The sequence below is a fragment of the Anser brachyrhynchus genome (genome assembly GCF_964034855.1).
Source record: "Anser brachyrhynchus genome assembly, chromosome: 9".
NCBI classification, from domain to species: domain Eukaryota; kingdom Metazoa; phylum Chordata; class Aves; order Anseriformes; family Anatidae; genus Anser; species Anser brachyrhynchus.
In genome coordinates, this window is record NC_137703.1 from 20,325,339 (window position 1) to 20,352,753 (window position 27,415).

The 27,415-nt window shown below is 40.5% G+C and overlaps 1 protein-coding gene across 15 annotated transcripts in view; it reads right to left on the reverse strand.

Moving 5' to 3' along the window:
• Positions 1-4,853: 4,853 nt before the first annotated feature.
• Positions 4,854-27,415, reverse strand: part of SPSB4 (splA/ryanodine receptor domain and SOCS box containing 4) — a 143,367-nt gene continuing 120,805 nt past the window's right edge. For 13 of the 15 annotated variants that reach the window (XM_080605220.1, XM_080605225.1, XM_080605215.1 and 10 more), the window contains one exon: positions 4,854-6,156. In XM_080605220.1, coding sequence (XP_080461346.1) covers positions 6,029-6,156 — 128 coding nt within the window. In that variant the 3' untranslated portion in view covers positions 4,854-6,028. The remainder of the gene's footprint in view (positions 6,157-27,415) is intronic. The other 2 variants (XR_013955217.1, XR_013955218.1) reach the window with 2 other exon arrangements.

The window sequence follows — 27,415 nt, forward strand, 5'->3', positions numbered from 1 at the left end:
CACAACATCCTAGGAGAGGTTTCTCTCACTGGTGTCTATCTATCGCCCCTTATTTGACAACTAACAACTCGTTTCCACTTCTGTGGGCGATGGGAATACCAAGTAATGTAAGACATCAGACTCTCCAGACCTCTGCTTTCCAGCTTAGATTCAGCAGGAAGCTGGAGGTCATGGATCTCACACAAGAGGAATTTTCTGAATTACAACTATGGAGGTTTCTTTTTTGTTTTTGTTTTTTGTTTTTCTTTTTTTAATGTCAGAGTGGTCACTGAAAATGAAGCTCTGAATAATATTCATTAATGGGGGAGAGTTAAAGATGTGAGAGGTACTAAAGTATATACTTTTAAAACACAACAATAAGCAACTATTATTAAAATACATATTTATTCTGAAACACTCTTGTGACAGTGCAAAGAACTTTAGGCTAAAACAAATTCTTTTTGAAGCACTGCTGATCCTTCTGAGAAGACAAATTAAACTAAGCTCACTGGAATTCAAAGCACCCATAATGGTTTTCCCAGAGTGAAGTAGAAGACCCAAGTAGAAGACCCAAGAAAAGTTGCATATGACAGGTAAAAAAAAAAAATGCAGGAAATCAATAGAATCTTAGAATTGTTTGGGTTTAAAGGAACCTTAAAGATCACCTAGTTCCAACCCCCCTGCCATGGGCAGGGACACCTCCCACCAGACCAGGTTGCCCAAAGCCCCATCCAACCTGGCCTTGAACAGGCATGTAAAAAGGTGTGTAAATTGCAAGCTTTGTACTGGTAGTGTTCCCTTGTGTATTTGTGTGTAACTACACAGACACAAGCTATAAAATTGGAAGACAAATGACAACTGTTTTGGATGTACAGAAGGAAACAATGAAAAAAAAAAATCAGCAAGTCACCAACATAACAGTTTCTGGCAGAACTGGGATTTCAACTTAGGTGTTCTGGAAGCCAATTTAATACTCAAAACATCCTTTCCTTTTTTAAAGGGCTTTTTCCAATGGGGGTTTATTTATGCAAGTAGAACTTGGCAAACGTTTTAATAGCCACAGCATCTGATGCCAGGCTGTGCTTTACCCAGGTAGCTTGATTACATGGAGGAGCTTGGTTTTGCTTTGTTCCATTTCTAAACAAGCCCTGATAGAATATTTAGCTCAGCAGGATCCATATCCTATTAATTCCCATGAATGATATGTAGTTAGTGTACCAAAGTACGTTCAAATTTGTTCTAATGTACCTTCAGTTGGATGGCATTCTGCTTTGTAGAAGCTTCAAAACAACTTATTTTAAACATTCCTGCAAAAAATGCTGCAGTTCTTCTCTGAAAAACTCTGCAGGAAAATTGCAACCTGGAGAAAAAAGGGGACTGTGAGGGGGTTCATTTTAGCCAATGTGTGTTGCATATTTCTCATGACTATATCTACAAAGAATATTTCCTAAGGAAGAAGGTTTTGTTTGTGTTTTTTTTTTTTTTTTGTAGGATTTCCATCTCATGGTCACCAGACATTCCCATGTGAGATAAACAGGAATGAATAAAGATCCTAAATTCCTTTAAGCATGCAGAATTAAAACCACTGTGAGGTTTATAAACTAACATGCTTTTGAAAATCACCATAAAGGAGCCAAACAGTCTAGCTTCCCCTTTGAATATCGCTCTCAGCCTCAACGAGACACATTTTTTTGTTCAACTTTCTCACAACATTCACCTAACTGCACTTGCCAGCATGTTTTGCCAAAATAGGAAAACTTCTGCAGAAACCATCTGCTTGACATTGCTTACATATAATAAAGTATCATTCAATACAATGTATTGGAAATGTTTGGAGATCTTTACATGGGAACCAAAATCAGCAGTGCTGACTCAGGCAGATCTCCCCCCTGATGTCAGTGGGAACCGTACCTGACTGAGTACTGCTGGATCTGATACAGAGCTTGCTGCGTAGTGATTGCCGCTGAGTGACGTGAGAACATATGGTTATAGTTTAACAATACCAACTGTAAAGGAGATGAGAAGGAAATTTTATAGCATTTCTGGCATGCTGCTCTTTTATAACTAACAGAAACACCCAAATGATTCATAGAAATCTGCTTCTGTAACAGTTTTTCCCAGCTTCAAGTGAACACTGAGAAACTATTGCGAAGTTAGATCCTACCTCAACGGGAACAGTTTGAGTCAATCTGTTGAGATAAAAATGTGGAACACTAGAAAGACCACATGTAAAGTCTTAATTTAAGTTTTATGATTTCTCTCCAGATTGTATTATATTACCTCTGGATGAGAACGCAGACATTTCAGTATATTCTGCTTGGTCCAATCTGAAGTAGAAATAAATTCTTCACAGTACTGACGTTGTCAGGCTAGTGGTAGCAACATTCAGTTGCTATACGAAAGGATAACAGCTTCTCAAATTGCACCCCAAATTTAGGTATTACAAAATTACAGCTTTCATAAGTCTAAAAGTCAAGTGCTACAAAACATCACTGAGATTACAGCCCTTGTGAACTGCGATCACAAAAGCAATGCCTCTAGGTGGATAAGTTCATTCCCCTTCCCCACAACAGTTGTAAACTGATAAAGAAAGACAATGCTTGGAAAATAATGAAGAGAAGCTTACGAAGGTGTCCACAATCTTAACCACAGCTTTAAGGTAAAGGATTCTGCACCTTCAATACTTCAGAACTACGAAGGGGCTGTATAAAAGACCCAAAGCCCAACAGCAGGTGAAATTCTTCCTATTACAACACACTAATTATCATGTAACCATCACAAAGGACACAACTTGGTTACAGCTCCCATACACATGCCCTTTTTCTTTAAATTCCACAATAAAGATTCATGTGTTTTGCTCTAAATAGTTTCTATTAGTCTTGGCGTTATCAGCCATGGGAACACTTCCAGATCATGTCTCAAAAAGCTATACTCCTCTTGCACAGACAGGACATAAAAGCTGAAAATCCCTGCACCTACTGCCTATGTTTCTTTGTGTGATGAAAGCCAAAAGCAGTTGGAAATCCAAATACACAGATACAAGAGAGCTCTTACAGCAAATCTGGAAGTAGTACAGCATTACGATAAGCAATCATCCTCTCTGTTAGATATGCTGGAGGGTGGACTTCTTGGTAGGCACACTTAGCCTTCCAGGACAGAGAGACTAAGAAGTTTCAACTGCATTATAATTTAGTGTATGACCTCTGTTTAGGGTGAAAGCCAATGCATCATCACCTTATAAATTATTGCTCAAGTCACTCCTGAAGCAGACAGTAAACAATGTTTGCATTCCGGTAACGTGAGCCTTAAGAATGGAGCCTAGAAACACACCACCCAGGCTGGAATTCTGCAAGACAGAGAACACGTGCTTTCCTGGTACTTTTTGTGGGCAAGTATTCCAACTGCTTGCTCAGCCTCTCTGCTTGGATCAGTCTTAGCAATGCAGACAGGCACTCTGGCTTCCCGATAGCCTTCTTGGAAGAGAATCTATTTGCAAAGGGGTGTTTAGCACAAACACTGAAGTATCGTTATTATTCTCCATAGTATATCCTCCTTCATAAGTTTTCTGTGGACAAAGAAAACTAAACCAAAAAGACTTTGGCCCCTCAAAACAGGGCCCTATGCCTACGTGAAAGGGTGTATCTACCATCCACAGAATCACAACAGCACATCCAGGGGACAGGAAAAGAATAAAGCTAGTACTCCTGGGTGACAGTTATGTTAGGAAAAAAACGTTTGAAAGTTAAAATAAAGACATTTGGTATAGAGGAATCACCATCACAGAAGAGATACCAACTGCAATTTCAATCCTATTGTAAAATAACTGGGTTAATTAACACAGAGAGGCACCGTTCATTTGTCTCATGGTATCAGTTCCCACTTTACTGTCACATTAAAAAGCTGTTAGCCTGGGTCAATTAAGAACAAAGGAGAAGACAACACTTCAACAGTTGTGTGTGTCACTGCTATTATTCAAAGGAACCTGAAGTCTAGTTATAGACACTACAACACTAATTTTGGAAAACGCTTACCTAAAATGGATTTCAGAGGAGGAAAATTAAGGTCTACCAGGATTACTATGCCATTCCTGAACAGCTGCTTGCCTGGTTTATGAAAGATCACCTGATACAGCTCTACTTTTCATTTTGGGTACGTTGTTATATCTCCTTCCTCCTACGTACCTAGCAAGACAAAAGGTTCAAATTAAACAAAGCAAATGGGAAAAGTAAGAAATCTAGACCACAGCTGTAACTTCTTCCCCTTTACAAGACTAAGGTATGGAATACAGCACGCACCCCTCACGCTAAGTGAAACATTTCCAGAAATAAGTTGGTGCTGAAACATGCATCAACTTGCATTGTTAAGCCCAGAGAGGCAAATCCTTGTTATTTCACTTTTGACATCCCTACGTTACCTTGCCCTTGCTCCTCCCACTCTTGCTTATGTTGCTATAGCTTTTTAACCTCGTTTCTCTTTTCTGATTTAATCTGTTAATTCTGCTCGTTGACGTGACTGAGAGAAGGGCAACCATCGGCATATGTCAGCGTACGTGCCTGTATCACCCATGAATGGTGGTCAAATGTCAACTTACCTCAATCACGGAGTCTCAAAGTGCAATTTAGCACAAAGCTGAGGTGTTGTTTAGAGAAATCTGGCTAGAAATGTGTTAAAAGAAGAAGTCTTCAGTACAACTGTACTCAGAGGGAATGGGACACTACACTGCCTGCGATTTGATTGTCTTCACCCACACGTGAACGCAAAGCAGCAATTCCAAAATTGTGCTGGACAGAAACATTTACAAAGCTGCAGGAGGAACTAGCACTGCATACAGAGTTGAAGTTTATGTTATTTAACACTTCATCAAAGGAGACAAGTTTTATTTTGGACAGTAGACTTTATTAGAAATTTTCTCCTCATTCATCAGTAAATTCACATTAAAATATGCTGAAGGCAGCTCAGTCTAAACATTTGACATCCTGCCATAACAACAACTTCCAGTTTAAAAACTAGATAACTGATCGGGCAGATAACTTGAAACATGTAAGAAATGCAAATAAGAAAGCAGCATCTTAAAAACAGGATGAGCCTGAAAAATTAATACATTTCAGGTGGAGATGGGGAAAAAAACAACAAAATCAGTAACCCCGAGATGGGTAACAGTTAAATGAGAACTCCACAGACTCTAAACAGATAAATAAACATTATAGCCACACATACATTAAAAAGAGAACCAAGTATTTAGAGTTCATACCACATAAAAATTATAAATTTATTCAAATAAAAAAGTGACAAGCTTTCTAAAATACAAATATCCTAAATTCTTGGGCTAGTGAGCACTTTGTTATAAACTGCAAAACTTTGGAGGGACTAGATTTGGTTTTGAAAACAATAGACTGCACTTCACTTACCATGTCCAAAAGTTGATCTTTCAGACACATATACCAGTTTTTCCTCTCATGTTTTTAAATCGCAAACTGTTCTAGACAATCTGCCTAGATTTTTTTTTGAATGTCAGAACTTTTAGATATTATAGGCCTGATTATATTGAGTGCAGAGCACTCAAAGCTCTTCACAGCTCTGGGGATTTAAGGTCAGATTTAAGCATTTTCCAAAAGTTACTATTGAGATTTTTCCTTTGCTAACTTATTATATCTATTGGGGTGGGGTTTAGGAGAGACAAAGAAAAAAAAAATATATTATTGAAGAATGCTCTGTTCTGCATGACAGGAGACCTTGCAGGTCAGATTTTCTCTTGGCATTTCTCAGAGACATCAATGAAAAAACAATACATGACAGCTGAAGATAATGGCTTTCATGACTGTAAACATAACAGGCAACAGATAATACATGAATCTTGATCAAATCAATGTTTTCACATTCTTTAGTAGTCCCCCGCAGTGATCTGCTTTCACTGATTCAGAAAAAATATATATATTAAAAATTAAATAACACTTGAGTGTCCATCACGAAGATTTATATTTTGCTGTAAACAATTTTCTGCCATTTGCATTGATGTAGTCCAATGTGAGGCCAGAGGGTTCTAGACATCTTACTGATATTGTAAATAATTTTTCAGAGACAGAGGCAAAGGTAGAATTTCTATGTCATGCAGGCGGTCTCTGCCAAGAGCAAAACGAATTGATCTTCGGCACAAGTCCATTAAAGGCAGGGGTTCCGCTGCAGGAAAAAAAAAAAAAGAATTAATTTTTCAGCATCTTCAATTACACTCAGTGTTTTATTATTTACATAGATTCTGTGTTGTATTAAGCTGTCAAAAAGATAATAGCACTGGGAAAACCTGACAACCATGAGGCAACTAAGATGCTCAGTAGAAGCAAAGACAGAGTTCTGTGCTTGGATTTCACCCATTTCACTCATCATGAAGTTTCAGGCGGAGCTTCCTTATCTGTAAGGCTTAAAATAATAACTCAGAACCACACTTCAGACTTCTAAGGTTGCAGCTTAACAAGTTATTACATTTCCAGATTTCTAACAAGACAAAGAGCTTCTACACTGTAACACCACATTCTTCATGTTGTGTTAACATGAACTAAGCTGGCAATTCCTGACCCTCGCATACCAGTTCCTTCTGTACGTTAGGAACTGGAAATGGTACTCAAGGGTAACCAAACTTCTCAGCAAACACTACGTTTCCTGCGACACTCGCTTAGCCTTTCTTTCTAGGAAGCTCATTGGAAGCAAAAACATAAATAAAACACCCTCGAAAACCTAGAGGAAATGCAACCTTTACCCCATGAATAAATGAGGAGGATTCAGCTGACTGGAAGCCACTGCGTGTATGTTCTCAGACAGAAGCAAACACTCCCAAAACACAAAAACCAACATCTGTAGCTGCTCTTAGTTTAATAGAAATGAGTTAAGTATCTGTCAGAAATGCCTGGTAGATAGCACTTAAGCTTGGAGGCCCAAACAGTGACCACAGCACCTCGAACCACCTAACCCCGATCTCCTATCCTGATCTGCACATCTCGTGGAACTGCAGGAACATCGCAGCATTTCTATTTGATTGTAACGTGAATGACCTGTGATTGTGGGGATCCACTGCAATGGAAATAATTTTGCAGCAGGAACGGGAATAAAGCTGTAAAGCCTCTAACCAGTTATGCCCCTCTTCCAGAACAACTTTAACCAGATGCGTCTGGTTGCATATGTTGCTATAAAAGGGTAAGAGCTTAAAAGAAAAGACTACAGGAAAATTTCATCTTTACAGGATAAAAACAGTAGTAGCCTTTAAAACCTTTTTTTTTTTAAAAAAAAAGTATTAATATACTTCCAAATGGGAGGAAAAAAAAAATCTACTATGTGCCTATATTACAGCAAGAGCCTTTTATAAACTTTTTTTTTTTTTAAACAAGCCCTCAAAATTGTTCAGCTCCCATGGGTTTTGTCAGGAGTTCTTGTATGTGCCACATATGTAGATCTACACATCTACATGTTACTCTACCAATCCTTCAGCTGATATAATTTTAAAATCTACTTGTAAGAAAATCATTACAAAGCACAAAATACCAGATTTAAGGATTGGTTTTATATACTAAAATTGACACACCACTAACTTCATGGATTTTCTGTCACTTATCCCAGCACCACATTTGATTTGTAGAGTCCACAGTTCATTATGCTGTTTCCCAAAATTGACCAGGGAAAAAGCTTACAAAGCATTCTGTGGTATGCTGAAAGACTAAAAAGCATATTTATCTTTAAAACCACTCCTTAAAATCCACTTCTAGTTCATGTAGAATTCAGTTATTAGAAGTTTTAAAAAAGAGTCCACATGTTCCAGTAATAAAGTAGAAACTTCTACACATTGGTGATCTGAGTTTTAATTTTTGCACACCAGAATGATGAATGTTAATTCTTAAGGGATGAAGCTGTAAAATTCATTAACCGGGATTAATAAGTAGGAACAAAAATAGCTCATAATTTCCAGGACACGGAGTACAACACATATCACAGGTCTTACACCATAAACAACAATCTTCCAAATATCTTCCCTGAATCCCTGAGGTCTCATAAAGAACATATAAAATAAAGACTAACTGTTTTAAGCCATTAACTGATCACATGGTCTCCTTTTCTCCTAGACAAAGGAAAATGCAAAACATAGCCATCTGTGCAGCCAGACACAGAGTTAATTCTAAACTTTAGAACACAATTTAAGGAAAGGTTAAAATATTTTTCACGTTTGAAATGCTAAGTGAACGTCTCTTTTCTCACTTCTGCAGGGAATGTTCAAATGCTAAAGAAAATGTCCCGAAGTGTTTGCAACAGCTGCTAAATTGCAAATACTGAATGTGGTTTTGCAGCCTGAAAATTTAACTATATTCTCTTTATTCTCCTTTCTATCCAACAGCACTTCAAACTGAAAAAAGAAAAAACAACACATACCCACACACACACAAAAACTATAACAGGCTTGTCCTACAATATTAAATAGACGTTATATTTTCTGGGGTGCTGGCTGTAACAACTCAAGAAAAAACTGTAACGATCGCATTGTAAATAAAAACTTCTTGCAGCTGTGAATAGTCCTAAATGATTAAAAAATAAATTCAGGAAAAGAAATCTTAGGTTTCAAAATAGTTTATATAATTGTAAAGCTTTTTAAAGACTGAAAATTTTCAGGCAGCCTATCTCAACAGAAGATTATTAAATGTTTGCTATGTGCCTCAGTACAAGTACTCTCCCATCTCACATTTTTATTACGTATTTTACAAATGAGGATCATTTGGAAGAAAGCTTGGGTTTGAAGACGCACAAGTTAGGTTCTGAGAACTGGGCAAATTCCAGGTGGTGCCATTTGTATTAATTTGTATTAATATGGTGAGAGGGCAGGAGAAGTTGTGTGTAAGGACTGTGCAAAGGTGTCTTTGACCCCGTGCCCCGCGGCAGCAGGGAGCCCCTTTCAGCTCTGGCGTCCGGCTGCGTCCCTCAGCAATATCCTGCCGAGCGCTGGGAGGGCATGCTCACAGCTGGGGACCCTTCTCCAGCACCCTGGGCTAGAAGGGTGCCACCAAGTCCCCCACCTCGGAAACCGGCAGGGCAAAGGCACGCCGGCGTGCAGCTGCCCCGCAGGCCAGCTGTGACCACGCGGTAATTTCAGAGAGGCTTTAACATTCAGTGCTGGTGCCCAGCCCAGGCTCTGCCGTGGCCCACACCATGGTGCTGGTGATTCACTGGCTTTGACATGTCCTCTGCTGGAGCTGGGCGAGGGGGGACAGGGCCAAGGACAGCAAACAATGCTGGCCAGGAGCTGGATGGCTGCAAGGTTGCTCATCATCTGCTGTAACAGCAGAACTGCCTCTTTCACTCACATGCAAACACCAGAATCGCTTTGTGTTTTCACAGAAATTCAGTCAGGAACAAAACCATCGCGAGAAACTCAATCCCTTCGGAAAGGAAAAATTCAACCATCTTGAGCATGCCCTGCTGTGCACCCCCACCTAAAGCACACACAAAGACCTTGTGCATCCCAAACACTCAACAGTGCAAATGAGAAGAGGATATTGTAACACACAAGAGATTGCAATCTGGATATTCTGAAGCCACATGTCCATCTGTAAATTTGGCTACTGAAAAGACATTTTTCTTCTACAACACTAATTTTTTACCTTGAATATTTTTATTTTTTTTTTAATACAGGGCTATTAACTGGTTGATGTCCATAGCAAGAGCAGAAAACGATAACTCAGAATATCACAGTATTTACTACACCTAGCATGCATTATATTTTATCCTTTTTCTAAAGAAATGTTGTATTTTTAGAATAGCCCACAACAGAAGGGAATTGGAGGGACTCAATCCCCCGAAAAGCACACACCCAGCCATTTCACTGAAGTTATGTGGACTCCAGTAACGCTCTATCCATTAGAAAAAGGAGGAATGAATCACTAAGCTGAAATACAAAATTGCAAAAAAAACAAGATTCACAAGAATGGCTCTTTGTACTGAATTCCCAACCAGGCTAAGAAATTCGGAGTGAGATATTCCAGCGCAACGCAGCGAGCTTTGCACAGGAAACCCAACGTTTCCTTTCGGGCTCCAGCAGAACTGAGAGAAGAGCGAGCAGCCGCAGCTCAGCTGGTGACGTCCGGGACGGGGCCTCCTCCCAGGCTCCCGTCACGTTTCTGAATGGGTTTTCAGGAATCTTCTCTTTTACAGTTTATTATGAAACCTCTTTACCCAGAGGTACCTTCTCATGGCTGTGACATCACAGAAAACTGGTTTTTAACAGGAAAACAGAACGGGGAGAAAATAACACTGCTCAGTTTGTGTGGCAGAGTGAGCTCCCATACCTCCCAATTTTGTACCAGCTTACAAAGAAGGCCCGTTTAAAATAAATAAATGAATAAATAAATAAATAGACATTTGCTCGGGCAGGGCCACGATCCCCCCGAGCCCTCCACTGTGAGGAGCCGCGTGCGAGGTGCGCAGCTGCTCCTAGACGTACCCGTCCCGCTGGCCGCACTCATGGTTTAAGGACAAAGGGAAAGCCACGTCTGTAGCTATGAACAAGAAGCACTCGTGAGCATTTTGCCAATAAATACGCAGCCCTGATAGCAATTCGCACATCATTACCGGCTGAAAGTTCATTGAGTTTTGGCAACTTGTAGCTACTTAACAATCTGGCACTCCAACAAGAATGCCTCGTCTTTGTAAACAGGCTTTTATAGTCGAGATACTAAAGTCATTTAGCATCCAATAACGTTAAATGCTATTAACTGTGACATTACATAATGCTTGTACAAGAGAAGAGCTTTTAGCACAGGACAGTTATTTGCCAAATGACAATAATCATTTTTGAAACAAATTTTTAAAGCTAAAACAACCCATAATGTTCGTGGCTTTCATTGATCTGTGAAGAACATTTTTATCTTATTTTATAAAATAAAAATAGTCTTAAGAAAAGCAAAATTAAAGCTGGTTGAAAAATGAAGTAAGGTTTGGTGAGAATCGTTGCCACAAAAAATTAGAAAGAATTACAAAGAATTTATTTAAAGCTTATTTTGGTGTCTACCAATTACACAAATTACTTATATTTTGATATTTTTGGTCTTAAAATATTAATAAAAAGCACTTACATTCAGCAATTCACGTTAGTTTCCAACTCTGATAGGCAGCTTTAAAAGGCAAAGAAAAAAGAAAAAGCGCAGCATCACAAGACAAATGCAATCACACATCACGAAATGAGCAGATGGCATCTCCCTAGACCTAACTTTGCAGTGTGAACAGTAGTGCCACGAGTGAACAGTTCTCAGTAATGAGGCAACCGCTGCATCATCTTTCTTGTTCCCAAATACATGTCACTTTGCAAGAGGAATCGGGTGCAGACACACTGCCTCAAGGACACAGAAAGAAAATAGCCTCTGCAAAAGCCTGATGCGTAGAAGAATCTTGGAAACTGAGGAAATACATGATGCCTCCGTTCATATCTCAATTTAGGCATAGTGTTTTCTATAAATGCTACGTACTTGGCGGACACTGCTGGACTCCCACTCCTGCCCTCTCCTCTCCACCAGGAATTCAGCACCACTCCGGTCCCAGCCCTGAAGTTCTTTTCCGCGCTCACTTCTCATCGCACACTTTGCACACTTCACTGCTGTCTGATGCCTGCCCGTTCTGATGGACAACCCCCCGCCCCATCAGGGCACCGGCGTTCCCACCATACTTTAGACCAAAGCACCCCTTTTTAATCTTTTTCTTGAATTTTCCCTCTTCCTCCAGATATGAAAACACCTGCCAAGGGGTAATGTGACCTAAGTATTTCCATTAGGGGGAATTAGAGTATATGAGAATTTATAACTACTCTTTAATTATCACGTACAATAAACATACAAATATATATAAGCCAGCAGTTTGCCTTCCAACCTTCCTGCCAGAGCTTAATTATTGTTTTAATTTTACACAGTACAGGCCAAATTCTTTCTCCCACATAATACGATACATAAATACACCCCCTTTGACATATTTATGACTTCCCTGATGCAACTGATGGAAAATTTGACTTATGCTCCTTAAATGGCACATTCTAGAGAAAGGAAATTGCAAATAATATTTTAAAGAACACAGGCTATGACCGGTCATAAAAAATACTAATAAATCTCCTAACAGCAATGAAAATTCAGTCAAAGCATAACAGGATTGAAGAAATCACTTATCTGTTTTTCCCACAGATGCCTATAAACTCTGCAGCCTAACCCAGCAAGTCGTACACATGGAATGCCTCGGAACATCGCATTTTAGTTACGGCTCAGGTGGGCCAGGGGAACAACCCCTCCCAGGAGTTCTGCTGGTGGAAAGGGAACACCAAAGAGCGTTGTCATCTTTCCCATGTTCCCACAAGGGCCTGCCCAAGAGCAGGGGGTCCAGCAGACAGCTGGGGACAGAGCGAATGCACGCCCTCCTGCAGCCCCGCCGCCATCACCTCACCCCCGCAGCGCTTTCACATACAGCTGCAAGCTATCACGCTCCTTCTTCAACAGCATAACGGGCAGCAGATGGTGAGATTTTGTTTTCAGTCAAGGCTGATAAGCAGCATCTCCAGCAGTTGTCTTCTAGGACAAATAAAGCCTTATGTAGCACCACATCAGCACCTTGCTTTTAGCAGACTGGGCAAAAAGAAGTAAATATACAAAAATAACATCAACAACCCCTGTATCTGAGCTAACCTCCAAAAATCTGGTACTTGAAATTAAGTATATTGAAGGGGGAAAGGAAGGTAAAGAAGACTGAAGAGAGAAATGACTCAGCGTTACGCTTCTGCCCCCCTTGTCTTATGGTGGGTGGGGGAATTGGTTTACAGATACCTTTTGCATCAAAGCGTAAAATACAGTTGTGCACTGCTTAAAGCTTCAATCAGGCATCAGTTAGCAGAATTAAGCTGAAAGAGCAGCAATGAACAAGCAGATATTCTGCAGTATCATTTGTTTTCAGTTAATCATCTCCAGCTGTGCTTTCTTGAGAAGAAAAGAGTTGAAAAGCAGAACAGAATGAAAATGAACCAAACAAAATTCCCCCAAACTAGTGGCTGCTTTTCGAGGTTTGATAAAGAATGTGTCATTTGAGCACAAGTGTGAACCTCCTTGCAATTTCTTTTTCACATTTCGCTATCTGTAATCTGCTTTGAGGAAGATGAGACTATGGGTCCTGCCTGAGAAAGCACCACAGCACATGCCTAAATCCAAGCTTAAAAATTATTCATAATGATTTCAATTTAGTAGTCTTAAACATATGCCTGAAGCACATGGTTTACAGGAGTGCTTTCCCTAGAAAAGTAATTTGCCTGTCGGCAGTTGTAGGAGGGCTGTATGCTGAGAGTCACATCTACGCTCTGCAGCATCCCTCTTTTAGGAAGCTCAGTGTACTCTACAAGTACTAACTTAGTGTTGGTCCCTGCAAGTAGAAAGCAGAATCTGTCAACACTTAATTTTACTAATGAAAGGACAGTGATAAACAGTGGGTTAATGTCTTGTCCAGAGATTCCACAGGAAATTTGCAGCAGGACTTTAAATTGCTGCTCCTGAGGCAAGCCCTGCGGAGCTGAGAGGGCCCAGGAGCGTACCTGTCCATCACCCCAGGGAACTCCGTAATCAGAGCTGGTGCTCTTTTGTCCTCCCTTTCCCTCCCCCTAAAACAAAGAAAAACAAATGCCTTGACCCAGGGACTGATCTCCTTCCCAGCCTGAACTGGGAGCAGTGGGAGTTAAAGACAGGACTGCAAACTGAGATGAAGCGATTTGCTGCGGGACTTCACCCAAAAGGCTTGCTACCCACTTCGTAGATGTAAAAATGACTGCTCCAACACAACAATGCTGACAGGTCTACGACAAATCAAAATACACCAACACAAACACCTTGCAGATGTAAGGAGAGAGGTATGAGACAGCCTGTGGATTACTAGCACTAGTTGTCAGGGCAGGTCACAGTAGCTCCAACATAACTGGGCTGCTGCCATCTCTCTCACAACCCGATGAGACACCCCTGACGACTGGCAGCACTGGTTTGTGTGAGTGCACTGGTTATCATAAACTCTTCCGGAGCAGACATGTCCGTGGAGCTGCTGGATCTTCATCTGAATTTTTAGTATTATTACACTGCTTCAAAAACAAGTGTTCAGCCATGCCTCAAGGGCCTTTTTAGCTCATCATCATGACTTCAGTGTCTGTCTGAACAGCAGTTAAGCACAGTTCTTTGCCTCCAGGTGGGCCTACGATTCACCTTAAAAAGCTCTAGATGAAGCACATTTACAGCATGGGGCAATACCAAGTCTGGCCCTGGGCCCAAACCTGGACCAAATCTACAAACAGATGCACTGTGACAACAAAGTGGAAACTCTCCTGAAAACCTTCATTTTCTGAATTAGGGAAGCTAATTTAAATGCACATGTGCATTATAATAATTCCATTTACAGTAATAAAAATCACTGCTCTGATTTGTATTTGAAAACATTTTAACACACTATTCATCCAACTTACAGATTATTAGCACTGCACTGTTATTCAGAAGCTGCAAAATAGATCCAGATAATAATGAATTTTACCAGCAAATGAATGGAGCAAAACCCTGTAATAAGCGGTTTTTGTTACAGCTCGATAGATTTGCATGCTCTGAGAAAAAGAGACAGAGAGAGAACACCATGGCCACTTCTCTTCTGAAAGAGGAAGCGCATCTATGATTTCATTCCCTGTGGGTATCAGGAAAACATAAATAGTAAGGATGGAAAAGATTTTGCTTTCTGATCTTGATTTGTTTGTTCTTCTCCTGCCCTCAAATACTTCCATAAAACAACTCTTCAATTGGCTCTCGAACACAATATGAAGGTAAATTGAGACAGTTAACTCCAGTGATCTAAATATTTTCTAGTAGAAAAGACACCTAACATAAATACACGCTGTTTTAAAACCAACAACAAAAAGAAGTACTTGATACTAGAGATGAGCCTAAGCTACAAGCTGGGCTCCTCAGCTCCTCCCAGTTCAAGCTTACACGAGTTTAGCATGTTGGGAATGAGGATTTGGCTTGGATTAATCTCTAATGCACACTTTATAGCTTTTACTCTCAAGAAGCACATTTATCACCATTAAATTCAGCTTGTGTATGCCAGGCCATAAAGATGGAACTTAAAACATACCGAGGTGCGAGAAGATTAAAGCTTGGATGAGAATTTCACCGAGTAGATGCACTGGAGTTCAAAGACAATGTTGTTCAGGGGGTTATGGACAGATTTATAGGCAAAGTAATAACTGAGAAAGTTGAAGGAAAGTTCAGGTTTCAAGGATGAACCACTACAGACAACTCCTGCAACAGGAATTCACACAGTGCAAATAATACACAATGTGATGACTGAAATAGTCTGAAAATTTCTTGCATTTTTATCTCTTCATGAAAAGTTATTCATAAATGAGCATATAACATACCCCTGCACAAGTACCCACCTACAGCAACTTTTATGGTTGTGAACAAGTTTTAATGCTCTTGGAAAAAAATTGTCAGTTTTTGGGCAAATCTTTGCCTATCCCTCAATTCACTGGCACATTCCTGCCCTAACAGTATTACAGCGGAAGACAAGATTTCTTGATGAGAAACCTGATCACACTGATTAGAATATTCTAATATTCAACACTGTTAAGTTTTCATAGTTTTTCTTAAGTAGATTCTGTACTTTGGGTTAAGCCAATCACAGAATCACAGAATCATCTAGGTTAGAAGAGACCTCCAAGATCATCTAGTCCAACCTCTGCCCTAACACTAACAAGTCCTCCACTGAACCATATCGCTAAGCTCTACATCTAAATGTCTTTTAAAGACCTCCAGGGATGGTGACTCAACCACTTCCCTGGGCAGCCCATTCCAATGCCCATCCAGTTGCCCTTTTTCCCCATCTCCCACTGGCCTACTCCATCTACCTGTAGTATTTTATACGACCTACTCGTTGTGTGGGACACCCTGTCATCTTTTCCTGCACTGTGCCCTGCATGCTGGAACCTCATGAGACTTTCTAAATGCTACCACAATAAAACAATGCGTGTTCATTCAAGATTTCCATTGCTTACAGCTCAACTGTTCTCAGCAGGAACCTATCACTATAGTTTTTTTGTATGGGTTTTTAGTATTATACTGAAAAATAAAGTTATTTACTCTAGCTAGCAATTAAATGCAATTCAAGATATCTTATGTATCACACTGCCACTTTCTTCATAGTTTTGCCATAATTAACTGGGTGACAGAATTGACGACTATCCTGCTTAAATTTACACAAACTGTGCTGAGCTGTTTAGAGACAATGAAATTTGACTACACTCCTTGTACCGTTGTTACATGACATCTTCTCAACTGCTTCAATTTCAATTACCCGGAGGCTCCAACGTATGCAGATTTCCTCAAACCAAGTGAAAAACTGGCAGCAGTGTACCGTTTAAATTTTAATGCAATTGTATACACGCTAATGATCTCTAGGGGAGATCCGCAAACAACAGACCTGATTTGTCACTTTGTTACTCTAGTTTTGATATTAATAGAATTATATTGAAATAAATCTGGAGTAATGAAGTTGCAAATTAGGCTCAATATATCAGTTTGATCCTGTTATTTCAATACTATTTATATTTCCATTTCTTGAAATGGATTTTTTTCCTTAAATACGATAATCTTCTTCAGCACAAAATGGGTACTAGAGACAATCTGAATGATTTTCATATCGAATTTAGGATTTGTCATTGTTCCTTGCATGCAAACACAGCTGATGCTCTCTGAAGACAGTTCTAAAGCATTCATTCTGAAGACAAACACACTCTCACAGACCATGTAGAGCACACAGGGCTGCCTTCACTCACCATTGCTCAGCTCTTCTCCTCACAAGGTCCTGTTACCATGTTCCAACCCTGGGAAAGCTCTGCCTGAAATTTCACACGGCTGTGCCACTGCCTACAACGCCAGTATTAAAAACGGTCACTTTGTGAGGAATAAGAGTGTGAAGAGCCGATTTCCATATTATGCATTCCTACAACTGCTCTAGGTTTTGTTACCACACCCTGAGCCTTTGAAGAACCAGCACAAAATTTGCTGAGGGTAAAGGATGGGTGAGCAGCACACCAGCCATGGCCCCTTCCCTGTCGTCCTCCAGGTCACCAGGTCCAGCTTACGCAGTTTCTTTGGACCTCTCAAACTACACATAAGGACTCTTCCCCTGGTAGTGCTGGCTTGCTGTTCAAGAGAATTAAGACACAAACAGAAGGACAGCAAAACGTGAACACTGACTTCTGTTTGGGTCATCTCCTCCACACACATCTCCCAGCTTCACATTTGGTCCTGTCCTTCTGTCCCCGTGCTTTGTTATCGACCCATGGTTTTATGATCACCATCTGCACAGGGCATAATTGATGTCAAACAAGATGAGGAGAAAAACAAGTACTGCTGACCTACCGAGCAGCGTGGCTGCGCTCTGGAAGCAACTATAAACCAGCACAAAGGGTCTGCCTTTATTGCTTCTTACTGATTCATCACCAAATACGCTTCATCCACAAACGGCCTTATCCAGCTCCCTCCACCCCTCGCTGCCATCTGGCTGATGCAGTTGCACAGGTGAGCATCATTTGGCCTGCAGAGAAGCTATAATGAACAAAGATTTATCTAGATTTTCAGATCCCAAAGTCAGTTTGTAAGGCTGGCAATTAAGAAAAGTGTTGCATTTGGGAACAACAAAGCAAAGTGAGCAATTCACACACCTCTTTATGTACTTGCACACCTCTCATTTCTGTGGGAAGGAGCATGCCATCATCCCTCTAACAAATACAAAAATAGAAGGAAAGAAATAGCGTATCTACTAGAATTCTTAAAATAATTTCTATTCTGGTGTTTTCACAGCTTCCAAAAGAGATTTAAGAAGTAGTTTGAGGCACTCAGCTTACCACTCTATGTGTGTGTGCATATATACAATATATATACGTATGACATACATACATGCACATTTCCAAGAACATAAGCAGAGATGAACACCAGAGAAACATCTGAAAAACCCTCTCCTTCCTACATATATTGTTTATTTATTTTTATGTGCTGGAATTAAGCTACTTATGGTAAGGAAAGTGCTTTGATTCACAGCACAGAAAAAAAAATTCTAGCATTCTATAGAGTAATTTCTCAATACAAAAGTATCAACTAATTTCAACATGGTTTTAGCTACAAGAGCATACATTTTCTTATCTGGGAATTAGCAAATGTGAAGGTTAAGGTTTTCAAGAATAAGTCTGTTTGTGTAAGCCAATGCTTGGATACCTGAGTGCAGGATTTCATTCACCACAGTGTCAAGCAAGGAGCAGAGCTTAGTGAAGACAAAAAAGCTATTTCCATCCCAAACAAAGGGATGGCCTTTTATTGTTATTGTTTTCTGGTCATCTTTTTCTTTGATATTTATTTACAGTTTGGTATAGAAATATTTCAAAATCACAACTTGATCTAAAATTTCAAACTTACAACTAATTGGGAAGAGTGGGGGCGTGTGTTTGATTAGTGGAATATCACTTTGCTGCTTAATTCCCATTATGTTTTATTACGCTTAATTCCCATTATGTTCTGGACATAGGTCCCTTTACTACCAGCCTCAAATTCTGAACACTAATTTTCATCTTTTTCTTCACGTGATTTAAAAAAACAAAAAAAAAAAGTGAGAAAAATATCAATCTCATTTACACCTGTTGCATGTTTAAACATATATACATATATAATAATAAATTCCACCATGACTGTTTTTTCAACCAAATTTCCTGACCTAAGAAACCATTTAACTCTGTCTTATTTTTTCCTCTTATCAGCTGTCTCCTTCCCTTTCTTCTGTGCTCCTGTTCTCATAGCAAACTGTCATTTAGGAAACTTGGGTTTAACAGTAAAATACCTTTATGCCTATAGGTACATCAGGCATAGTGGTATATTTTGCTTTTTTTTTTGTTCTAAAATCTGTACGATGATGGTGCAACAGATGAAATGCTAAGTTATCAAAACAAATTCTTTAACTCAGTACTTAATCCAGACTACAAAACCCCAAAATATTAAAAACACATTCAGAATTACACACAGCCCAAAAGAATGCTTTCCACTAAATTCCTGCTGCTTTGTGTCGACTCAGCCTTTTTCACTCCATCAGCATTGTCAGCAAAGCCAGAGGGAATTTTGCCAGGGTAAATACTGCTAAATGGGGTCCCCTATCCACAGATATTTGGCCTTCTCCCCTGTTGCCAAGTCCTTTCTGCTGTCAGTCTGCCCGTAAAATGAAATGGATATACTTTTTTCCCCCCTAAGTACTCACAGTTTTGAGATAAACACTGACCCCTCGGGCATAAGAATATGCCCTTGCCATTGTGATGTCACAGATATTTCTAAACTAATTAAGTTAATCACATAAACTGAGTAAAAAGTTACACACAGCTTTCCAAAATCATTCTCTTCAGGAGTAGGAACAGCCACCCAGACCAGACTTTCCGGGAAGTGTTCAATTCAACCTGTTCTCTAAACCCACCGCGCTAGTGAGTAACTATACTTTGGTCATGCTTCTACTCCCTTCTCTGGGAGGAGAGATCAAGACCTTGTGCTTGTTTTTAGTCCTTTTCAACCACAGTCCAAACCCCCAAGCCCAAAGAAACCTAGAGTCAAGACAACTTAGGAGCATAGGGTAACCTGACCCACTTATAACCATCTCCCAAAGTGCTGATACTTGTCGTTTTGCATCTCCTTCTTGTCCTTTCAATATTTATCAGAAAAAGTTCTTCAAAGATCGTAATTCATTAGCATGGGAAGATATTTCCCTTTAGAGTCGAAACAATACCAAAGCAGAGATGTACAGATCTGGGCCACTGACGCCGTGAGCAGCAGACTGACTTTATCCTTCCAAAGCAGCTTCCAGCTCGAGCAGCAACAAGGAGAGAGGGGTAGCAAGCACCTGGCATCCTTCCCAGGAACTCAGGACAGCCCCCACACATGCTGCTTGGTACAACCATGCCCCTAGCCATGGAGCGTGTACCTGGGACCCGTCCCCATGCCCTGCACCTCCTAGTTTCCTTTGCGGAAGCTCCCGGGGCTGCAGGCCGGGGGAAGGCAGGCTGTGCTCCCCCTCGTCCTGCTGGGAAAACGGGGAGATCTGGACTGGGGAGGCTAAGCACAATGTTACTAGCTGACAGGAGACAAAAGCTGCCTGGGAGCAGTAAGCACTACACCAAGACCCGAGAAAAAAGTCAGTGAGCAAAGGAGGAAGAAAAGTAAAGGCTTCTTTCATTTCTCTGTGCTATGCTTTAGCGCATCATTGTCAACACAAACTATAAACATCTTCTCTGGAATTAATGACTGAAATTCATCTGTTGATGTCATGCCTATAATACCGTGATTTTTTTTTTTTTTCTAATATATAATATATGCTTGAATTTTATTTACAGATGCAGAATTCTGGGGTTTGTCCATTTGGGATCCTGGTACGGATTGAAATATGCATGTCACAGTCTCTAAGGTAACTTCCCGCTTAATCAAAACAGGCAATGTTTTCATATGGTTTGCCTTATTGATGTGCCTTCCAAAGACAAAAGCAGGACTATACATTATTCATCACTGCCTTTTACTTGTTTGGTAACATCAATTAAGACTGGGCTTCCAGGACACTCCTCCCTTTAAAACATCAAAGCCAAGTGACAACTGTTTAAAGCATTTGGACCACTCTCTCTGCCATGCAGCCTTGAACAAGAAGCTGTACACTTGAGCAAAAGCAAACTTCATAGAAAGAAACTTGCATCATTGCTTGAAGACCTTCATAAAAGAGCACAATGTGAAGACAATAAAAAGGCTTCATCTACTTGTTTCTTAGATGCATCACATCTTTAAAAAGCTAGTTGTGCATAATATTTCTTATTTCATCAAATTCATGCTTGGGATGATCCATATGGATTTAGCAATTACTATTGACAGAAAAGGTCACACAATTTTGCCTGTTCCAAAACTTGTCTGTTCCACTTCTGTGCTCAGCAGTCACAGCAGGACTGAATCCTTGCTTTCAAATATGTAGAGCTCAATTCATTTTATGTGCATTTTTCCTCAGGGATTTTGTCCAGTTCCAATGAAAGATTCAGCTCGGTCCATTCAAAGATGGATGTCTCACAAAAATTGCCTTGCATTGAAGCTATTTAGAATTCCTGAAGGAAATCTCTTTTACATGAAATAGCTTCCTTTTGGGAAGTGCTTTATGGAGATACCCTGGTTACAGAATTTTATTAGTTAGAAAACCACTTTCGAGAAGTCCTGAAATGAGAACATGTTCCCAAATAATAATGTATGGGCTAAAAAAAAAAAAATAAAGGAAATTCAAAAGGTTCAGCTGTCTGTTAGTCATGAAACAACAAACATAGAACAGACCAAAGTTGTCTTCACATACAGTTGCCATTTTCTGGTGACTATAACATCTTCTTTAAAAACTTGCTCTGAAAATTTGGTTCTGCACGTACCATTTCTAAAAGTTATTTGACTAACACTTTATCTTACTTTAAAGTTCTTTGCTCTGTAATAGCAAGATGCTTCCAATTGTTCACATTGAAGATACAGCTCTGTGTGGGTGCTTTCCTCTTTTCAGGTTTCGGTGTACCCCCGGCCAGCAGTGACGCAGCTCTTCCCCAAGCTACCCGAGTTAAACCCCACCGCTGCCCACAGAAGTTCCGACCAAGCCTGGGGCTCAAGGTTCCTCCTAAAACAAATGCACAGGAGGGGGAAGGAAAGGGGCAGTAAGGGATTTAACAAGCCATCAGAGAAAAGGACTTGAGAATGAGCCTGCACACATTTCTGTCCTCAGTCAGTTCCCAGTGCTCAGTGGCCTGTGGGTGCAGACAGCTCCCAACAGACTTCTGCCTTTCAGCACTGTTCTTCCAAGTAGCTGCTGGCTGCCTCATTCCTGAAACCCCACTTCAAGTCCAAGTTCTCACTTTCTGCATTTGTTTTCCATTGCCTCTCCTAGAAAAAGCTGAGTGTCAAATATTGTCACATAGAAAGTCCCAAAAGAAAAATGCCAAATTTATTTGGGGTTCAAAGTCAGCCGTATCTGCCATGCTTTTGATTTTCCTATTTTTCTATGCATGCATCTTGTGCAAAATGGCACATAAGGCACACAATAGTTACAACAAGGGCTACAAATACACTGCTACTCTACAGCTAAATCCATTGCCATACATACCAAGCATCTGTAATAAATTTACAGGCCATCACTGAAAATGTTACCATTGATGTCCAATCTAATTACATTTGTACACAAGAAGTAATCTAGAGCCCACAAAGAAGGGAAGTTGAAGGAATGACACAGAATACAAAGAAGTAAGCAAACCCTTAAATCTCCGATGCCTCTGACTCTTTTTGGGATCCCCAAAAGCCGCCCCTTGCTTTGTGCAGGTCGCCCTGCAGGCAAAGTGCAGTGTGTGGTCTTAATCCTGTGGAGTCTCAGCGTAGCTCTATGTGCCACAGCATCAAACAAGTTTTTGGAAACTCTCCTCAAAAGAAAGTAACACCCATTACGCTGGAAATTTGGTATTTTTGGAAAGTGTAACAACTATGATGCCACCTCAGCATCTACCATTTGCTAAAATTTAAAATATCACTTCAGAAACCTGATATTCATCTGATAAGAACAAAACAGCACTTTGTTCGTGCAATGCCAGAATACTTTAAGGTTTACGTAGGCCTTTAATCTTTGCTTTCAGAAAGAAGAAGGTATGTTTATGGTTGCATCTACGTGACTCCATTCTCTCCAGTGGAAAAAGACAATTTATTATGGCTCAGCTACGAGCTTTCTGCAGTGCGGATGAGGGAGCAGCGGTCGGGCTGCGATGCCAGCCGCCTTTGTTCAACAGCTGTGGCTCTGCTCCCAAGATCACCAGCCGAGTCCAGCAGGTTAAGAGTGCATGCTATGTTTTTCACAGGGATGTGGTCTGTGATGTAAATGCGGTTGGTCTCTAAACTTGCCTTCAGAAAGCACTCTCAGGAACTCGGATCAGCCATTTCCTCCTTGAAATCTCTCATTCCCAAAAGGAAAGGGGAAAAAAACAAACTAAACCAAACCAAAACAAACAAACAAAAAAACAAAACACCAAAGCTTCCCTAGCAGTAAGCTTCTGCCAAGAAATTTTAAGTGTTCCCATCCAAACCCTCCTCCCCTTTCTTAAGCTTTCCATTTCTTGCTGCATTATAAATCACTCTGGGGAAATACCATAGACTCTGAACATTTAAGATATATTCCTAAGTGGTGAACCATCAAGTATTACTAGCCTTTTAAAAATAAAATGGTGTGGGTTATCTGCAGAAGCAAATTACATGTTGCTTTTTCTATATTAATTATTTGTTAGAGGGATTGAAGGCCATAGTAACAGGAAGTTAAATTAGCTCTTATTTTGGAAAACTGCTTTATCTGAAACAGAATAAATATCACAAGGACTGAACCAAGCTTTGTGGGATACATCAAAATGCTATACAAGGATTATTTCACTTGGCTGCAAAATGGCTTGTCAAATAACATCAAAATTATAATTTTTTATATTTGAATATAAGAAGAGCTGACCTGCGGCCACACAACAGGCAGTACCTTTAAAAATGCTGGAGCCCCAGTACAAGACAGCAAGTATGCTCATTGTCCTTCAAGAGCTTCTCCTATGCACGCATCCTCCAATTTTGGTTTGTGAATATTTCCGCATAAACAACTCTTAATCAAACCTTTTGTTCCAGGAAGGTCACTGTAGGTTAAGAATAATGCATTAAAATGCTTTTGAAGTATTTATAGAAAGACGTTATAGAAAAGAAGGAATAGTTGAAGCATGATGGCAAGGCTGTATCGCTAACGGAAGTTTCTGCAGAGGTTGAGCTCAGGACACAGGCCCAGGAGCCAAGTTCATAACCATTACAGCAGAGACACAAACAGAGAGGCTCCAGCCAACAGCGAGCGCCTTCACCCAGCAGCCACTGATGGACTGGTTTCAGTACCACCAAGGGGTGACTTACACATCCAAGGGGCATTTCAGTCTCCTCTAAGTGGTGACAGAAATTAGGGAAATAGCATGAAAGGCACAGGGCAGAGCCATGCTCACTCTGATCCAGAGACTGCTTTGTTTACACTTCAGCAAACTTTTAGATACTTATCTTTGGGAATTACATGGATAGTGAAAGAGCACTGAGAAGTTATTGCTTACATCTGTAAAGAGAACAAAATAAAGCGTCATCAACTTAAAACTACACATCTAACTAATAAATTCAACACTGGAGTTGAAAGTCAACAAACTAGCGTAAACACTTAGCAGGATTGGTTAGCCAGTGCCTACAAAATGCTAAAAAATTAAAAAAACAAAAACAAAAACATTTTTTCAACACTATTAAAAGAACCACAGTGCTTTTTGGGAATCTGGAGGCTTTGTGAATACTGAAGCACAGCAGATGTGAAAACATGGCAATCACAAAGGTCACGTTGCTGCCTCTGACGCGTTTCCTACACGATGTTGATCAAATCGCTCAGGTCAGCGTAACCATGCAAGCACTACGCACGCACTGAGCCAGGCCGTGTCCGTCACGCTGCAGGGCAACAAGCAGCCACTTCTGAACTGCATACTTGTTTTGCACTTAGATTTGACATGTGCCTCAGCGGACTCTGTTCAGGAATTTAGAGGAGCTCTACATCAGCTGCGCTCTGTCTTCTCTTTGTAAGAGAATCTTGGAGGGCCCAGGAATTGAAATGATTTTATTTTACCTATCTAGATGCAGGCTTCACTGCTAAAGCAGCAGAGATCCATCTCACATGGCTGATACCACTGCAGTGTTCGTCCTGCTACTGCCCACACTGAGAACAAAGGGAAAGTGCTGGACATGACACAACAGAATCTGGTAGACCCCGGCCAAATATTGCGATACGGGTTTGATTAACTGGGAAATCCCTGTGTGGATGAAAGGCCATATTTATGTATTACCATAATAAACTCAACTGATATGAAGTATGTCCAGAGTTGTGTCCTAAATACAGCACCATCACAGAGCTCTGGGAGGACCTTGGCTGATCTGCCCATCACATGCTCCTGAGGCCACTCGAGTCCAGACAGAGTCGTCATTTCCCTCTGGCAATGGCAACCTGTTTGGTATAGGCAAGTCACCGCCACTTGCAAAGGAAGCAAGGCTGCTCCACCTCTCAGGGGCTCTGCAGGGCTCCTGTGGTGCCAAATTGCAACAGTGAAGGACGGAGAAATGACAACAAGAAAGCTGTACTGGTCTTTATACCCTCCAACCCCCTCATGCACACACTTTGTTTTTGCTTTAATACAATTTTTGCTTCACAAAGCCACATTTAAAAAGAAAAAAAAGATCTTGTACTTTCAATTTTGGGGGGATTTTTGCAGAAAATGCATACTGTGGTACAGCAATATAGTCTAACAGATACTGACAGCAGAATATATAGCTCAGAGCAGACCTCTGCTAGGAACATTTGAAAATGCATCATCATTATCTGCCTTCCTCACTGGAAAAAAAAAAATCATTTCCTTTCCAAAGCACATACGTTAAAGTCCAATATCCGAAGAATTTTAGGTTTTCCTATTGCTATTACTGAGAAAGGGAAGCAAAAAGCAAGTCATTAAAAGGAGGTGACCTTTCTGCCACACTGGCTTCCATTCCAGCAGCTTTCACACAGTGAGAAAATCTCTGAAGGTATTAACAGAGTGGGCATTTGCAGAGTCTTCAACATGAAACAAAGTTTGTGCAGTTAAAAAACAGCACCAGGGAAAGAAGTTCTGAAAAGGAGCCAGCTGTGCCCCTCAGGAGGAAAGGGGAGGGAAGCACTTTATGCATTAAGACCACATGCTTGTTTATTTCTTTTACAGACAAAAATGAGTGATGGAGACCCAAATGCTTCTTTATTTCTCAAGAATACACAGGAATATGCTAGGATATCTAAGCTGGACAAATGAACTGTAACATCTGATTGCCTCTGGAAGAGCTGCAGAGTTTAGGTTGTTCATCCTGTGAGGCTGCTCGTATGGATGACATACGACACACACTGCTGCCCAACAAGTGCGATGACCGCAGTGACTGTGCTGCCGAACGGCCTTGCTCTGTACCAACGGAGTGCAGGCACCATTTGGCAACTCGCCCTGCCTACCCCGCTGCAGAGCAGCTCCAAACCACCGCAGCTAGGCTCACTGCAAGCCTCTCTAGTCTAAAATGCAGCTTCACCTTCATTATATTCAATCCCTTCTCATGAATACCCTATTCGCATTTTGCCTTTTAAAGAGACAGTGGAACCCTGTCCTGAATTATTTACCAACAATGCTCCACTGCTCTGTCAGCATCCCTGTCTTTGAATCACAACCAGAAGAAAAAAAAAAGATGAAAAAAGTAAGGGGACTTGGGAACATATTTCTGAAGTAGATTAGATTAAAATACGAAGGCTCACCTCAGTGTCTGCAGTTGCTGCAAATAAGCCCAGAGATGAGGTTACTCACTTGCCAACACCAAGAGCTAGCCTGAGTATTGCTGGCAAAATTTGTAGTGTTAAGTTAGTAGCAAAACTGCCTGTCATATTAATTATTCATGATGAATACTCTCTTCTCAGTTTAGTTTATCATGACAAGTTGGAAAGAATCACAGTGGCTCTTCTTGGCAAGAATGGTATCGGAGCTCCGGCTAGGATGCGCCCAGCCTAATTCCATGACTGAACTCCTCAGTCTCAAGGAGTGAAGCTGGACGTCAGTCATTCCATTTAGTCATACTTACGAGCCTCAAAAAAAGCTCTTCCTTCAGCAGTTTTCAGCACATTTGAACAAAATGACTGTGAAATATACTCAGAACACAACAGATGGCTTATTCTGAAAATGGGCAGCAAAACGCATCAAGGGGATGGACCCAGCAAGTGTCTTTCAGCAGTGAATTAAGGGGCACGTGTCAAAGGCAAATGCTCAATCACTCCTTCAACTCCTTCCAGTTTGTAGCAAAAGTTAACAAAAAGCACACTTCAATTTCTCAGATTTGATGCAAATTAAATACCTAATCCAGTTTCCTATTACAGAATCATTCAATTATACTATATAGTAAATAAGCAGACTGCATTAGTGCAATTCTAATGTTTCTAACATTCTGATGCACTAATTCAACATTTAAGCCCAATTTAAGATTGACTGGATTTAGCTTGGAAGAATAGATTAGAAGAACTCACACTACAGGACTTGTTAGAATGAAAGCAGTAGCGGGGAGATGGGCCAGACGATAATCAAAGGCAGTAACAGTGTAAAGAGAAACTGCTTAGAAAGCCATACAACTTCAGAAATAAAAGTAGTTTAGGATGAGTATCAGAAATGAGCTATGGAATAACCTCCCAAATCAGAGTATAGAAGTTTAACTGATTGAGCCGTATTATTAACTGGTTGAGCCGCCTA